Below are 16,782 nucleotides of genomic sequence, written 5' to 3' on the forward strand. Positions count from 1 at the left end.
TCTTCAGTGCACCGGCTTGAGCAACAGCGAGATAGCAATCTATTATTTTCTTTACTGCGCCGAGTCAAAGAGAGGGCACTTGTTTCCTGTTCTCTGCAGCTGGTAATGTCTCGTGCCTTGTGGTCTGAGAAGCTGACCACAAACTGCATTACAAATAAATCTTTGGAGCCCATTAGAGCCGTACTGTTAAAACTGAGATAATGAGGGGACGATCGTAATTAGAAAGCGGCTAAACTTGTGAGCTACATATATTTTGATGTTTAGTGCAAAGCTGGTGTTCGACTGCCCGGAGGTGTGTGTTTGACATTACCCAGCATGTGACAATCAGAACAGGAGCCAGCGGCAGCTGTTACGTTGTTGACACAGTCAGGTGACAGATATTAATGTGTTAACAAGCTTAGCATAGCTGTTACATTCAACACAACAAAAGTGGCATTAAAGAGCCATTCGTCATCGTTCACCTTTAACCCTACAATTTTGTAGTATTAACCTGATGTGTTGTTACACATTTTATCTGCTGTCACACAGGAGTACTTTGTTGCTCCGACTTATACAGATGCATGACACATAAAAGGAAAACCTGAACCTTTGACTGCCTAAGTGAGAGGATCTGGTGGCTCTCTGAGTAGTTTGGTCCTACTCTCGTCTAGGTTACATTGACAAACCAAAAAAGTTGTTCAGAGTTGTTCTTTATGCTGTGATGAAACACTTCTATCCTCAAGTTAGTTATGTCATCTCTTTTAGCACGATGATCCCTCAATTCACAGGGCACCAAGGCTCACTGAGTAGCATAATCTAAAACTAAGTGAAAATTTGACAAGTTAGAAAGCTCTTTCCAAAACCTACCATCAAAATACCAAATGAGGGGAAATATCTTTATGTGAATGGAGTGCATCTCTCCAGCAGAGCTTCAGATATTTGGAAAATCGGTTCCAAGAAGTATTTAAGCTGCATGAGGTTCACCTCAACACCTTAAGATGCTCTATGCTGGTTTTTCCTTTAATTTGTCACTCCCGTTTTTATGTCTGCGTGTGTGATTGTTCACATGTGTGTGGCTGTATCAGGGTACAGATCCCTGTATGGCTTTGACACACAGGCACACTTTTTAACTCCTCCCCTCTGCCTTCAGCCAGGGTGTGATTACAGCCAATACAATCTTGGGCAACCTGCACTGAGAGAGAGAGAGAGAGAGAGAGAGAGAGAGAGCAAAAGAAAGATCGGCCAGCTGCTCTGGTGCACTCTGGTGGTTCTTGTAACAGCGTCACTGTTTGCTTGATCTCCAAACAGTCCAAGTGTGGCACTGAGGCTCATGCATGATCCTGCGACAAAACTAATTCCAGTGGACGTATTTAAATGGAAAAGGCTGGCTTTTCTTCTCCCAAACTTTTTATTTTTTTATTTTTTTACTTGATATTTTGATATTTCCCTTGGATTTATGAAAGGGCTGAAACTGTGTGAACCAGTATTGTTTTGGCTTCGCGGACAGTTTGGATTCATCTTTTCTCTGGAGAACGTGTTTTTGTTGCCTGCACAAACTTCCAGAAACAACAAAATCTTCCGGGGTGATGACGAGCCACTGCTACTCCCTTCTGAGCACTGCCAAACAAGACTCGCAAGGTGTGAAATGTGATCACTAACTGCACAGAAAAGACACTGTCCAGTGAGACAAACTACCTCAGATTTTTGTAAAATCGTATGTATGATGCTTGCATGAGGCTCCTACAGTCCCTCAGTTGTGCTGACTTTGATGTGAAAATCTAACACTTTCCACCTCTTGTGACTAAGTTCCCTGACTAAGCAAAGATGAACAATTTGAACACATCATCCTCACTGAACACGACAGGTGCCATATACGCACCCATGGGAAAAGAGATCATCGTTATTCTGGTCTTCATCATACTCATCATAGTGGTGGGAAACCTGCTGGTCATCATTGCAATAGCACGAACTCCGCAGCTTCAAACGACGACAAACATCTTCATTATGTCCCTAGCATGTGCGGACCTCATCATGGGGGTCCTCGTCGTGCCTCCTGGGGCCACTGTTGTGGTGACAGATAAGTGGCAACTTACTGAAACATTATGTGACCTTTGGACTTCTATCGATGTCCTCTGTGTGACGGCGAGCTGTGAGACACTTTGTGTCATAGCAGTGGATCGGTATATAGCCATTACCAGACCGCTACGGCACAAAGTTCTGCTCAGTAAGTGGCGTGCCAGAATAATAGTTTGTATAGTGTGGGTTGTGTCAGCCCTGATTTCCTTTGTACCAATAATGACTTTGTTATGGAGAGACGAAAATGATGTTTTGGCGAGGGAGTGCTATGAAGATCCCGCATGCTGTGACTTCGTGACCAACAAGACCTATGCTATAATATCCTCTATAATCTCTTTTTACATTCCACTGCTCATAATGATATTTGTTTACGCAAAAGTCTATTTAATAGCATCCCGGCAGGTCCAGCAAATAGATAAGAGTCGGATGCGCTTCCAAAATGAATATCCACCATCACAGACACAAGTTGGCCCCCAGCTCAACAATACGCCGTCATCGTCCAGCAACTGCAACAGTGCAGCGAGGAGCAAGAGTACCAAACGCAGGCCGTCACGGCTAATACTTGTCAAAGAGCACAAGGCCCTCAAGACTTTGGGCATTATCATGGGGGTCTTCACTGTTTGCTGGCTTCCTTTCTTTGTCGCCAATATCATTAATTCTTTTAACAAAGAAGTTCCTGATAAAAAACTCTTTCGACTATTAAACTGGCTTGGTTATATCAACTCTGGCCTCAATCCCATCATCTACTGCAGGACTCCAGAGTTTCGTACTGCGTTCAAGAACCTGATGGGCTGCCCATGGATGTCCACTCTGTGGATCAATTCTTTTTACAAAGAACTGCGGACTCGCTGCCCCTGCTTTCTATGGGAAGCTGAGTCAGGCACAGCAAGCCCTTTTCAGAAGACTTCAACCAGTAGGACTGAGGGTAGTGACAGCCTGGCCAGTACACAGGCAAGCAGCAGAAGTGAAGAGACTTCCCCCGGTCCTCCACAGTCCAACGGCTGCACACAGTACAGTGACTATTCGGAGCCAGAAACCACGTTGTAAGTTCATTTATCTTGTTATGACTTCACAAAGCAGTCATTTCTTAAAACAATGGTAAAAGCTCACATATGTGAACTTAAAGGCATATAGTTTACTACTAATACTTATATTATAATACTTAAATATAATACTAAGTAATAAGTATATACTAATACTTACAGAATTCCACCTCCTCAAGTCAGGGTTAAAGAACAATAACACCTAGAAATATTTAATGCTGTCATGTAGAGGGGCAATCACCTCAATATAGAATTAGGTTCTCTTATTCATAAAACTCCAGTTTAGTTTATACGAGGACACTTATGGTACTCTGTTTTTCTGCATTTAAAGGACAGTGAGGTAAACCAGAGATTCAATATATATTAATATATATATATATATAAATTAATATATATTTGAAAATAAAAATCATACTAATTTGAATGAAAAGGCAAAATTTATCTCTAGCAATTGGGAACTGTGACAGTTACTTGCATTAAAAACAGTGTTATAATTAATGAAATATGACATTTTAAAAATATACCTTAATGTTTGAAACACTCATCACTTGCTACCAAACTCCCCTTTAGGCTGTGTTTCATGACACTAATTACAATATTGTAATTAAAAATCATTTCTCGCTTTTTTTCTTTTTGTATTATGGTTGATACGCCCAGTTTAAAGCCATTTAAAATAATCCCAGGACCACAAACAAAATGCTTTTTGATTTTTTTCATTGCAGTTTGACAATGAAAGAAATGTAATAAAAGCAGAAATCCATATTTAGACATGTTCTACTACACCGTTGTGCTATAGTCTAGAAGTAAAATATATTGAGAATAACAGTGCAGAATAATAAACAATTTCAGAAGTATTGGCAGCTGTTAGGCTCTTAAAGTGTTACTGTAAGAGTTCAAACATTCAAGTGAAACTTTATATTTGTTTTTCATGCATGACTAAATAAACCTTTGAGGACTGTACCTGTATTGCTTATTGCGCCACGCTACCTATAATCAATCTTTCAACTCAGCTGATGTCAGTGTGGCAAAAATAACTAACAGATGTGCACAGCACAGTTCCTGGTAGTATGCGCGTGTGGCTACTAGGTTTGTAGGTCATAGAGATTAAAAAACAATGCAATTATTGAATTAATTAAAATAGTATTTTCTAGAAAGTGTCATAATTGTAAATTTTTATTTGTAAAAAATGTCAACCCAAAATACTTTGGTTACGCCAAAAATGTGTGTAAAGAGGCTTTGGAAACCCAGTGGGCGTTGTGCAAAAGTCTGATTCGGAGAACTGCATGGTACATTTGAGAACATTTTAGTGTGTGTGCCTGTCAGTGGGCCTCAGTGTGCCCAGCCCAACAACCCCTGCAGCAGATAAATCTTTATCACTTATGCACAAGACTTCCCTCAAAACTCGAGAGACTGTTTACAAGAGTGACAGCCAATGAGAACGCTCTCCTTAACACACTCTAACTGTAGGCGGACAGCCCAATATTCAATTCATTACTACCCTAATGCACAACCCAGAGATGAAACCAGGTCTTTCACAGATAAAAATAGTAGGCGAAATTATAAGTTATGGCATCATCTATGTAGTGTTTATGTAAGAATTATACCTCTCACATAATTTAATTACATTTTTTAATCAATTTGAATTATGAAATAACTGATCAATTCTCATTTTAACAAAAGAATAAAAAAAAACCACTTGAATATTCAGAATATTTCTTAGTGAATTTACAGCTGAAATAAAGTTATTTTCAGAGCCGTACCGTCTTAAAGGCAGACAAGACAAAGGCCGTAACTCACTTACAATTACACCTGCACTACAATGATCGTTAAATATCTCATCGCTGTGTTTAGTTTCTGTCGCCAATATTTATGATTACTAAATTTTATTGCGAGCTCTTGCATGAATGGAATTAACTTTTGCATGTACATTAATTTTTTATAAATGCAGTGTTTCAGGTTACAGTGCATTTATATGACTTCAAATTGGATCAAACAGTGAAAAAAAAAAGTATTTATGTTGATACATTTTATTTAACAAGTTGCACAACTCTATGCCGCATATGAATTCCCATGACTGATCCACTTTTATGGAAGGGCCGTGCTTCTGATTTTAAATATTTACCCTGAACACTATAAATTAGTTTTCTCTTCCCCTTTAATGGCATCCCCTCAGTGGAATTTTACAGACATAATCAATGGGGCTACAAAACAGGATATAAAAGTCATCCATAAAAGGAGCCTGGTGTGTTCTGTAGTAAATCACCCCAAGGGGAAGGCTCAGCAGACTCACTGCACGCTTTCAGCAGGATTACAAATGTAAGTGAGACCAGCCGTTCAAGAATGACTTCGACAGGTCCAAGGCTCAAAGACCGCCTTAATGAAGGAATATGACAAACTGTTTCAGATACAGTCTGTTCACTGCCGAATTTGTTGCTTCAGTCGCCATCATAAGCGACTGTGGACCTCCACACAGTAATCCCTGTCAGTTTCTCCACCTCTTTCAAAGAATACAAAAGAGCAGTAGAGCAGCATGTTTCCTTTTCACCCTGGGACAACAAAGTTAGTTAAGTCAGGAGCTGATGTAACCCAGAGCGGAAAAAAAGCAAAGCCCAACCACTGACATGAATGGTTACTAGGCTGTACTTCACAGAACAGAGATTATCAATAGTTACTTTGTTTTCATAGAAATACATGCTGGCATATCAGTGATGCCCTCATCAACATCCAAACCAACCATCAGCTTCTGTCACGTAATGCTGTGGCATATGACGAGACCACTTCTGCAAGGATTCTCTTCAAAACATCTCTCCTTAATGTCAGAGAAGCGCTTTTACCCCTTTTCTTTTGCTACATGACTAAGGGTTAAGGGTTTAGTTTTTCTGTGTCTCCCTTTGTTTTTATCTGCCTTGTTTCTCTTAACATTAGCCCTAATATGCATACGAGAGGTGAGTCTTCGTGTATCTGAAAGGCAATGCTGTGTATTACAAGCAGAGCGAGTTTGTTAGCACAGTTTATCCATCACTGAGAACATTAAAATTAAGTTAACAGAGAGTGGAACATTTGATTTCAAAGAGCAGCAGCCAACTAGGTTGTGGACTAAAATACTTTACGTATGTGGAGCAGAAATTACGGCGTCTGTTAGATGACTGATAGACTGATTCAGAAACATAGAGCTCTGCTGTGCAGGTCTAATATACCCAAGGTTTACAAAAGCCACACAACCATGTGCTGCCATCTAAAAAAGTCCACGCTGCTCGGGCAACACAGATGAAGTTTCAAGAGATGTACTAAAGGAGGGATGTGGAACTCATTTTACACTGTGGGGCACTTTGACCTTAACTGGGCGGAACGAGTAAAAAAGTTTAACTACACATTGCATCATTAAGATGTCTTGGCATAAGAAAAAATCAAGTGTATTTAAACAGCATGATAAATACTGTCGTCGTCAATAGAAATAATCTGTCAGCATGACTCTTTGGGTTTAAGGTGTAAGAAATAAACATGCAAAATTACAGAAAAGATTCTGGGGGCTCACTCTCGAGATTCTGTGATAATAAAACAAATATTTTCCTCATTTTTTAAATCTTATTTATTTAGCTTTTTACTGCTTACCCACCAGAACATAAATAGTCATTTCTGTTGTAGATGGTAAAAAAAAAAAACCCTGAAACTTTGTGTTATTTAAACGTTTATAAACACACCCTTTACTTTTAAAAAAAAAAAGGTGTCCTGTGGGCTAGATTGGAGCATTTGGTGGGCCGATTCTGGCCCCCCAGGCCATATATTTGACACCACTTTATTAAAGTCTCAAATGTATTGGATTTAATAAAACTGCATCAGGTTAAATATGAAATAAAGTGATGCAAGAAAAGTAAAATTAATACACAAATTTCATAACATTAAAAATATAGTACACTTAAAATGTAGGAAACTGAAAGTGTTCAAACTCATTTCTGTAGGAACTTAATCACAAGTTAGGATAATATTACAAGTGTACAACACTTAAATCAAGTAGTACACCTGATGTAACACCTGATCTTATGTAAACAGATATGCCACATGAACTTTTTTAGTATAGCAGAGAAAGCTGATTGTATATAATTTCATTTTTTATCACATTTCAAAATCCATATTCTCCGCAGAGGTAGTGGAGTGTTGCTTTGATAGTAACTGCCCCTCAACATGAACGCCGAGCGGAAGTCATTAATCACTAAGAGTCTAGGTCACGACGGCCCATCTCCTAGCTAAAGCTTAACAATGTTCTGAGTGGGTATGCAAACATCAGAAACCACATCAAACATACACAGCAATCAAAGTCCTAACAGTCATAACACAGCTGAGTGATGTGAAATTAAAGATTAACAGTCCCACAAGCCTTTGCACTAAGCTGAGAGGAACTATCCGCAATCAGCAAACTCAAGTGCATATTAAACGAAACAAGCATGCAGGCAACATGGGGAGTAGAGCAAGTCAACTAAAAAGATGACTGCACTGAGTTTAATGGCAGTATTTAAGTACCTGCAGTGCTTACACCTATGCAGTGCATATTTGAATATATGTTCATATTTTTAACTTGTGAACCTTCAAAAGAACAACAATGACGAACATAGATGACGAATTCCATTTCCAGTACTAACGCCAGCTTACTGAAGTCCATACAAGAAACTCCACAGGATCTTGTAAATATTTCTGACATATAAAAGTTAACAACTTAGAGTTTAGCAAATCTAAAAGGACATTTTGTATATACGTCTGACATTTCAGGTTCCTACTATAAGTGACTGAGTGTGTCTTACTAGAACAAACTGTATCATTATGCCAGCTAAAAATGTACATATAATTACCCACACATGTATGCTGTATTCTCCAAGAGCGCCCAATTTTTATTAATGGACATGTTGTTAGTGTAAATTGTACGCGGTAATTGTAGACAATTTAAAAACTGTGTAAACACATATTTCGGCTGTGTTGTGTTTACTAGTTAAGCGTGTCGAAGCGTGAGGCTTAATGCAACATACTCCGCAGCCTGTTAGAAACAAACTTTTTACCTCTCTGAGCAGCCAATGTGTGGTGACTCAAGTGTCATGTGACATTACAATGGCCTAAAAATGGTGTTGCACATTGACAGACTGCAGTGGAACGTGTTGAAGCCACTTAGGGTTTTGAAGGTGCTTCGGGAGCAACATGCACAAATGCTTGGTTTTGTTTTCAGTGCCGTGAACCCTGTAATGCAAAGGCCTCCCTGCGCTTTGCTAATTGGGTCTGTTCCATAATATGCACTTAGATAGCTTAGAGTAAGCTCAGGCCTAAGAGAGCATGAAGCATGGAGCAGGGAAACACAAAACATGGTGGTATTGACCTGTGGGAAACCTCCAATACCCTGGCTGATATCACAAACAATAACACTGCAATATGATCTTTAAATGGAGGCATCTGGGATACTTGACAACATATATACACACACAAACATATATACATATATATATGTATAGAGAGAGAGAGAGAGAGAGAGAGAGAGAGACTCTCCACTGTATATGTATTTCTGCTTATTTCTGCTTATTGTGCCCAAGGTTAGTGAAACTGCTTGGCTGACATGTACTATAATGGCTGCACAGATAGATCTACATTTTAAATACATTATTGCGTCTTTAATGCATGCTTGTGTATCTCTTTGTCAGAATGAATCCCAGTGTGACCAGTTGAAACTTGTGTTAGCTGTATTTAATTTTACTACATGATTCAGTCTTTGTATTTATCTATTTAAAACAAACAAAAAAAACCCCAGGATAGATACATATACGTTTTTTTTTTTAAACGATAGTTACTGTAAATGTGATTTCTTGTGGGCAGCATGGTGGTTTGAATCCACCATCTGGCTGGGCCTTTCTGTGTGGAGTTTGCATGTTCTCCCTGTGTTTGTGTGCCTCTCTCTGAGAACTCTGGTTTCCCCCCCACAGTCCGATGACGTGGAATTAGTGAGGTTAACTGGTGATTGCAAATCGCCCATAGGTGTGAATAGTTGTCTGTCTCTGTGTGTTTGCCCTGTGAAAGGCTGCCGACCTGTCCAGACTGTACCCCACCTCTTGCCCTATGGTAGCTGGGATAGGCTCTGGTCCCCTGCGACCCTAAAAGTGGATAAGCAGGAGAGAATGGATGGAGGGATTTTCTTTTCTTTTCTTTGCTTTGGCTGCTTTGAAAAATATTTTAACAAGACAAAATAGTCCGTAACAAAACTGTCATTGTTACATTTAGTAGAAACTGAAAGTCATAAACTGCACAACTAACTAAGGACTTTCTATTTGCATTTAACAGTGAATCGCATCCTGCTATATAAAGACAGCTTCAGATTCAGCAAACACACACGTCAGATATGATGAATGGATTTTTCCTAACTAATGATGAGCAGAGGCTACTTTAGCTTTAATGGAGGCTACACAATATCTGCACACATATCTGTGGTTTTGTAATTCAAAATAACTGACTTAAGTATAGCTCTTTGGCTCTATTATTCTTGGAGTTTCTTCCCATTAACTCCTTTTGACCCCAGAGTCCTGTGTACCAGGTTCCAGGTGGAAAGATGCATAAAGACGGAAAAAAAAGAAAAGAAAAAAAAAGCTTAAAAACCATGAAGGTTTCTCAAGTTCAATCTGGACTGGTGATAAGGAAAAAGGAGACCTATTGCATTCAAAATTCTTCTAAGCGTCTCTTATCCATAAAGCGCAAGACTGCTTATCTTGGCTTTACGGTTTTGCAGCTGTTGCCGACTACAGTGCAGATGTTTTTTAAATGTAGAAGTGTCAAATAATCAACTGAGGCTCAAGGGGTTAAACCATCCAAATACCGCACACTGAAGCCACAAGACACAAAGTAGACAACAGTGATGTCACTTTCCAGCAGTACATAATGTAAGAAAGGAGTTCTGATGAAACCACATTGTAAACTGTATGGTAGCTGTTTTCTTCCCTATAAGCATTCGTATTTCTGTGCAGCTTCCAGTGGAAGGTAGATTATGTCTTCCTGTGGAGACATGTACAGCAGAAGTGATAGCATCAGAATTCCTGTCTTGTTTAAGGGAAAAGAAGTTTCACAAAGGACAGAATGATGAGGGCAACTATGCAGTAACTTTCTGTAATTAGGAAGAAAAAATAAATAAAAGGGAAGAGGTGCAGCGATGATATCAATGAACACGAAAACACCGAGATACTTACAAATAACCTGTAAGACAACAAACAGCGGCTGCTGTCTCCGAGTCCTTCTTTATCTGATCAAAACTAAAATGGTGTGCAGGGCGAGACCAACACAAACCAACAAGTCATACAGAAACACACAGAGAAAAGCTCAGTTTTCACGGTCACATAACACATGGCTGCACACCAAGTCAAAAATATGAGGCGATTCACGACACGATAGTAATCTGGTCTCGAATATCAGGTACTTTTCAATACAGATAAGGCTTCTATTTAAAGCAAACAAAATGAAAATCGAAAATATGCAAGTGACATAATCCCAGGTGCGGCATATTTAGACATTTTATTCTCATTACTAAGAGACAGCCTAAAACAACAAAATGCCATGCGATGCTATTTCACCAATAGGTATGGATTTTGTCACGGAAACGCTGGATGCTAATATATCCATCTGTTTTCAGATTCACGTTGCAGGAACAGGACAGATGAAGAGTGAAATGTCAACCTACTGAAGCGAACTGCGTTTCCAGCTGTTACTGTGATTTCTGCAAAGTCTGAGACCAAACAGCAAAGAAAAGCTACAGAAAAGTTCAATCCCAAACCCTGAAAAGCACAGCAGAATGAAGCTAGCCCCAAAGACATGACTGGATTGACTGTGGAGAAACAGATGATTCGGTCTGAATGGGAACACTGTGACTGTTTTTGTTGTTGTTGTTGTTGTTGTTGTTTGTTTGTTTGTTGGCGTACAGCCGAGATTAGGTGGCATCACAGATGAACCTCCCAGAGTCCTCTACGTGTTGTTTGGAAAAAGGCTCTCTGCTCCAGACTGACAGTGTTTGACATCAACACTGAAATGCATTCCAGTACATGGACACAGTGTCACGTGGCTTGTGGTTTCAAAAATGTCAGTATAAACAAATTTTTGTACAGTATATTATCTGGTAAGTTATGTAATGACGATACACTGAATCTGTAGCAAACTCGACTAAGCGATCATTCTGGCAAGCCTGTCTCCACTGTAGGAACATTTTCTTCACAAAAACCTTTCAGTTTAATATCAGCTTAACCAAAGAACTATGAATAGAAATACTCCATTTTTGTGTCGGTTTAAAGTCTTAATGTTTCTATTTTGAGTCTGTATGCACACAACAGTGAAACTGGGATTTAAAAGCCCATGTCTATGTTAAGTTGTGCCATGGCTACGAATAATGGATGACAGAACCTTACGTCTGGATGCCTCAAACATCACGCTGTCTAGAATCTTTTTGTGGGTATGTCCTTGTACAAGGTACAGTATTACGAACTGCAGGTAAACACAGCAGCATATGCAACATGCCGTGCTGCTAGTTTATTTTCTTTGGCTTGTGGCCACAGTATAAGCCCAACACCGTCCCCTGAAATGTCCACACGCACAGAAAACCTTCTGCCCACATTATGTATTACTTCATTGTCATAAGGCACCTTGTGGTGTGATTTTACATAACATCATCTGTTGCATTGAAAAATAAAGTATTTTAAAACTGTGTAACATTGGTCATGCGTGCTGTGTGTGCAAACTCACCATTCTGGAAGCAAACAACAAATGACTGTAACAATATAATAATCATTATTATTAACTTTTGCTGTATGTAACCGTCACAGACAATGACTTAAGAGGGATTTAATTATTTCTGTCCTTCATAGGTGGCTTCATTTGAAGTGGGTTTTTTTGGGATGCTGTAGATGTGAAAGTGTAGTACTTTAAGTACTTTCACAAGAAAAAAAAGGAAAAAAAGTCAGAAAAAATAAACAGCTTTGTGAACAGGAATATTTGTTCCCCTTTTCCTAACCCTTTGATCTACTTATGGCCCCTCGGATTTATCTTGGGAGGCCCTGAGGGTCCCGACCTTCACTCTACGAGTCCATGTTCCACAACACTGAGCAAGTAAAACTACTGTTGATGTGAGCTCAAGACACAAATCTAAACAATGCATTATTGAAATGTTATTTTAAGTAATCCTCCCACTATCTAAACCACTGTCATCTCTGGCTTTGGCTACTGTTTGAGCGGGCAACATCTCCGTGTTATGAGAGGAATTTACAAGATTTGGGACTTTAAAAATAAACCAAGAGCAGAATGTAAGACATTTGAAAATAAGCCAAAACTGACATTAGCCCTGCCAGACGGGCAGTGTGACTACCAAAAATATCATTCGGAGAGAGAAAAAAAAAGCCACACAACAACTCAGAATGGAAATAATGGCCCTGTCTGAAGCCACATTCCTATCAGCTGATTCCTGTTCCAATGTTTTCCATGAGTGGTATCAGACCGAAATCAATCCTAAAGTTTTCAAGGAAAAGCCACCACTTAAAGTACGACTGGGAGGGTTTGATAAGATACAAGTACAGGAAACAAAAAAAGACTATAAAAACAGAGGCGGAACATCTGATTAGGAAAATATTCTACATAAGAAAATGAATTCAATAAAATCCTCTTTTTTCTTCTGCTTTTACTATTAAATGTGACTGAGGCACTCTTGGATCTGCTTGGAAGTTTAAATGACTTTCACTCTCAATTACACATGCAAGTCCACAGCCAGTGTCTAAGACGTGTAGCTCAGTTTTCTTCAGGATATTTTTAGAACCTGCTTCAGATAAATGAAAAAGCAAAACAAAATAAAAACCATTGACACTAAACTTGGACATCAACAGTCACCAGATAAGGTTTCTTAAATCTAATTGTGTCAGCTGCATCTTTAATTTAATAAACTATCGTGAACTCTTCCTGACAACGTGGGAGCGTGATCAAGGCACAAACCGAGCTTCTTCTAACATGTCGTTTCCTTTCTCACTAACAGCCTCTTGACGGGAGTAGATTTAAGAATCCAGATATTTTTCCCAGAGTCAGAGTCAACAGTGTTGTCGGGTTGTCTTTCTTTCTAAATGTCTTTCTCTGTCACATTTTCTTTCTTTTATCTGTGTGTTCGTTTTTGCTTCAGAGGCCAACTCGGCATTCAGAAACAATTTGACTTCACAGAAATATTCCAACTTCAACAATAACACCCGGAGGCTCAAATATCCAGCAAATGACAAAGTCAAAGGTAGAATTTTTGTTGTCATTCCCTGGGATAAAATGACTGTACCGATGTGTTTTGTGTGAGAACCACACAAAGATAAATTAGTTTTTTTAAAAACGGGGCAAGGGTAAAAATATTTAACAGCCGTGTGAAAAGACCAGAATCCAATTCCCCACCTAAAGCTTACATTTTTGGAATCTTTTTCTATTTCTTTCCTGGAAAAAAAAGAAAGTTGTTGTCATGTAATCTATAAAAACCAGGACTGGACAGGCTGGACAAGAGCATCTTTAACTCCAAGTCAACCAGTTGACAAGAGTTGATGGCTGATTTGGCCATCTACTGCCATCTAGTGCAGTTATCTGTGATTTCCAGCTTCATAAAGTGAACTACAAAGCCAGGCTCACTTATCACCTCCATCAGATGTTTACTTTGATTCTGCAATTTCATTTAATGCAATATTCGCTGCTGCCTCTTTATCCCCTGGAAATGGCTTTCTTTCCTTAGTTCACTGCCTGGAAGGAAACCACTATTTCCCAGCAGTATTATGCAGGAGCACAGTAATAGCCTGAAGAGATTTACACTGCGGATTTCAGTTGGTTTCCAAGGAGGAAAATTGTACATGGAACTTTAATTTCTCATGAATTCAGATTATACATGAACTCCACCATTAAGACTAGTCTGATCTGTGAAAATGATAGTGGGATAAATGTCATCAAATGAATGCATTTGAGTAAACATATAAGAAATGGATGAGTGGAAGCCATGGATGCAGGAAATAGCCTCATCTGCAGATATATATGACCGACACACTCTTGTACAATTAATGAGCAAGCCTCTTGTTTTCTTCTTCGTTTTTTTTTTTTTTTTTGTGTATTGCAATAGGGCTAATTTATGGCGGCTACGGGCCAAGCTCCCAAACAAGCCTTAATAATGACACAAAGCTGAGCTTTAGACTAGCGTGTTGTCGGTGTTAGAAGCTAAAGATGCATCTGGGTCTTCACTGATAATAGCTCATCCTTTCTTTTTCCAGTGGCTTTGATGGCTTACCGTCAGGGCAAAAGTAAACTCACCGGAGCCACACATTAGGGAGCGACAAAACTCATCCATCCCCGTTGCCTGGGCCACAGAGTCCAAATATGTGCTGTAGCTTGGCAACAGTGCCCAAACAAAAGGTTCGCAGCTCCCGCCGGTCTGAGTTGTCTGAGCGCCTCCGAGATGAGCCGACCCGGCAGCAGCCCTGATGAAAAAGGGGTCAGCCAAAATGGAGACCCAGGAGGTCAATGCCCACTGTTTACCAATACGCTCAACGCACCAGTGAGTCCCGAAACAAGGTTGTTATCCGCCTTCGCCAGAGATACCCAGGCCAGGAAAGTTGATCTGGCAGGCAGAGGTGAGTCTTATCACGTTATATAGATAGATAGATAGATAGATAGATAGATAGATAGATAGATAGATAGATAGATAGATAGATAATATAACTCAAACAGAAACAATGTTGTGCAACTTCAAATTTAATTTTAATGTAATTTTAAAAAATGCTTATGTCATCTCTATATAGTTAGTAATCTCTCTCCCCCCCCCTAAAAAAAATACCGCAGGTTTTTTTAAACCACTATTCTAGTGGTAACTACATTAACTACAAACGTACACTTTACTCAAATGCACTGATGATCTCATGAGTCAGATCCAAACTTAGCAAACTTACATTAATATAGACAACAGCTATCGACAGATGTGAAAATCAAAGATGCAGACATTGTATGACATATTTACTTACTTATACTTACTTTTTAAATAAATAAACTTAGATATATAACTTTTATCCACAAAGTGCAGTTTGATTTTTAAATGTGAATTTAGTGAAGTACATCTGTTATAATTTAACACAGACAACATATGCTAATATAGGTGCTTTTATTATTATTATTTTTGTTGTTTTTGTTTTGTTTTTTGTTACAGGCTTGCTTTATTGCACATATAATGTAATGTGCCTCCACAGTTCTGCAATGTAGCTGGAAATACGTGAGTCGCATTATGGCAGGCAATATGTGAGCAGAAAGAAAAATACTGCTATATACACCGTGTAGCCTCCTCAGATTCTAATCTGAGCAGAGGACTGGTTCGCCGGTCACCAGTCAGTATCTTATTCAATGTAATAAGATACACCGAAGAAGATATTCAGTGCATCAGACACTGTATACTCATATCTTTATAGAAAGCCCGGTGAGCAGTACATTAAGATTTTCAGTAAAATCATTAATTGCCAGTCATGGCCTTTAACATTTATATTTTGTGTCAATGCTAAAAACACGAAGCATTCATGAGATTGTACCAGTGGGTGTTTGAAGGGGCTTTTTAAAGCCTGGAGGTTGCATTTGCTCCCACTTTAATCAGCTACTTTGAGCCTAATAGAGAGCAGCTGAAGCTCTGCGTGAGCCTTCTTGAAATAGCTGCTAGAAACTCAGTTCTTGCCTCGCTTTGTACCTCATTTTCTCAGCCTTTGCTGACGCATACAGTGCAATAGCTGCTAAGGCCACAATTACGTGAGCATGTTGCAAGTAAATGATCTGTACCTTAAGATACTACTGCACTTGTTTAAACATTTTAACTCTTTGTTGCCACTTGTTAGAAGGCAACACAATTATTAAAGGGATTTTAATTTCAGTTTTTCGGCTCTGAGGGTGCGTTGTATTTTTGTGTCAGATTAAATATATTCTGTTCTTTGCAATACATGTTTTTGCAGAGTATTACAGCGAGGAGGGAAAACCCTTTGAATTGCGTCTGGTTGGAAAAATAAAGCAGCAGTTGAGCACTGATCCCACTCTTCATCCTGAGTATCCCTCTTCTCTTGGACTGAGAGAATTCACCAGGAAAGCCACAGAAGTTGCCCTTGGGAAGCATTCTAGGGCTATAGTGGAGAACCAGGTAATGTCAGCTACACACAGACAGCTCAACTCATTTGAACCTCGTTTTGCACAAAACAAAAACTAGGACTGATCATGCAGTCAGTCAGCACCGTCATTACTCGGAAAGACGTTATTTGCAGTTACTATAAGTAACTGCAGAATAAATCAATAGAAGATCAGCAAGCAAACATCATTTATATCAAAAAAACTCTGCTGCTGGTATTTCCTGGCTTTCGCTGCAGGTGTTAGGTGTCCAAACTCCTGGTTTTACTGCTGCTGTTCGTCTTGGAGCTGAACTCTTGAGGTGCTGGTACGATCTCAGTGCTGACTGGTGTGGCCCGGTTTACCTCTCTTCCCCCTGTGATGGTAAATAAAAAACAACTTCTACTGAACAACATTTAAAGTGGAACAATTATGCCCATTTCCAGTTACATAATAGTATTTTTGGACTCTTCTAAAGTTGCCTTGCATAATACACAGTTCAAAACAAATCTTATGTATCTTCTTCTGGGCCGGGGTGTAGGGCTTTATTTTA

General features: G+C 39.2%; 2 protein-coding genes across 3 annotated transcripts in view; both read left to right on the forward strand.

The window, feature by feature from the left end:
- Nucleotides 1-1,217: 1,217 nt before the first annotated feature.
- On the forward strand, nucleotides 1,218-11,810 carry adrb3a (adrenoceptor beta 3a). Of its 2 annotated transcripts, none has more exons than XM_005729415.2 (2): nucleotides 1,218-3,098; nucleotides 10,747-11,810. In XM_005729415.2, the coding sequence occupies exons 1-2, from the start codon at nucleotides 1,804-1,806 to the stop codon at nucleotides 10,772-10,774; spliced, it is 1,323 nt and encodes a 440-aa protein (XP_005729472.1). In that variant the 5' UTR covers nucleotides 1,218-1,803; the 3' UTR covers nucleotides 10,775-11,810. The 2 variants fall into 2 exon arrangements, with proteins under 2 accessions (XP_005729472.1, XP_005729471.1); XM_005729414.1 differs by lacking the exon at nucleotides 10,747-11,810 and adding an exon at nucleotides 5,784-6,590.
- Nucleotides 11,811-14,467: 2,657 nt separating this feature from the next.
- The window catches only part of got1l1 (glutamic-oxaloacetic transaminase 1 like 1), a 6,170-nt gene continuing 3,855 nt past the window's right edge, over nucleotides 14,468-16,782 (forward strand). Inside the window, exons 1-3 of the mRNA XM_005729416.2 lie at nucleotides 14,468-14,731; nucleotides 16,085-16,266; nucleotides 16,490-16,613. Coding sequence (XP_005729473.1) covers nucleotides 14,557-14,731; nucleotides 16,085-16,266; nucleotides 16,490-16,613 — 481 coding nt within the window. The 5' untranslated portion in view covers nucleotides 14,468-14,556. The remainder of the gene's footprint in view (nucleotides 14,732-16,084; nucleotides 16,267-16,489; nucleotides 16,614-16,782) is intronic.

Source organism: Pundamilia nyererei, unplaced genomic scaffold (assembly GCF_000239375.1).
Source record: "Pundamilia nyererei isolate P.nyererei 1_Seehausen unplaced genomic scaffold, PunNye1.0 scaffold00033, whole genome shotgun sequence".
Lineage (NCBI taxonomy): Eukaryota > Metazoa > Chordata > Actinopteri > Cichliformes > Cichlidae > Pundamilia > Pundamilia nyererei.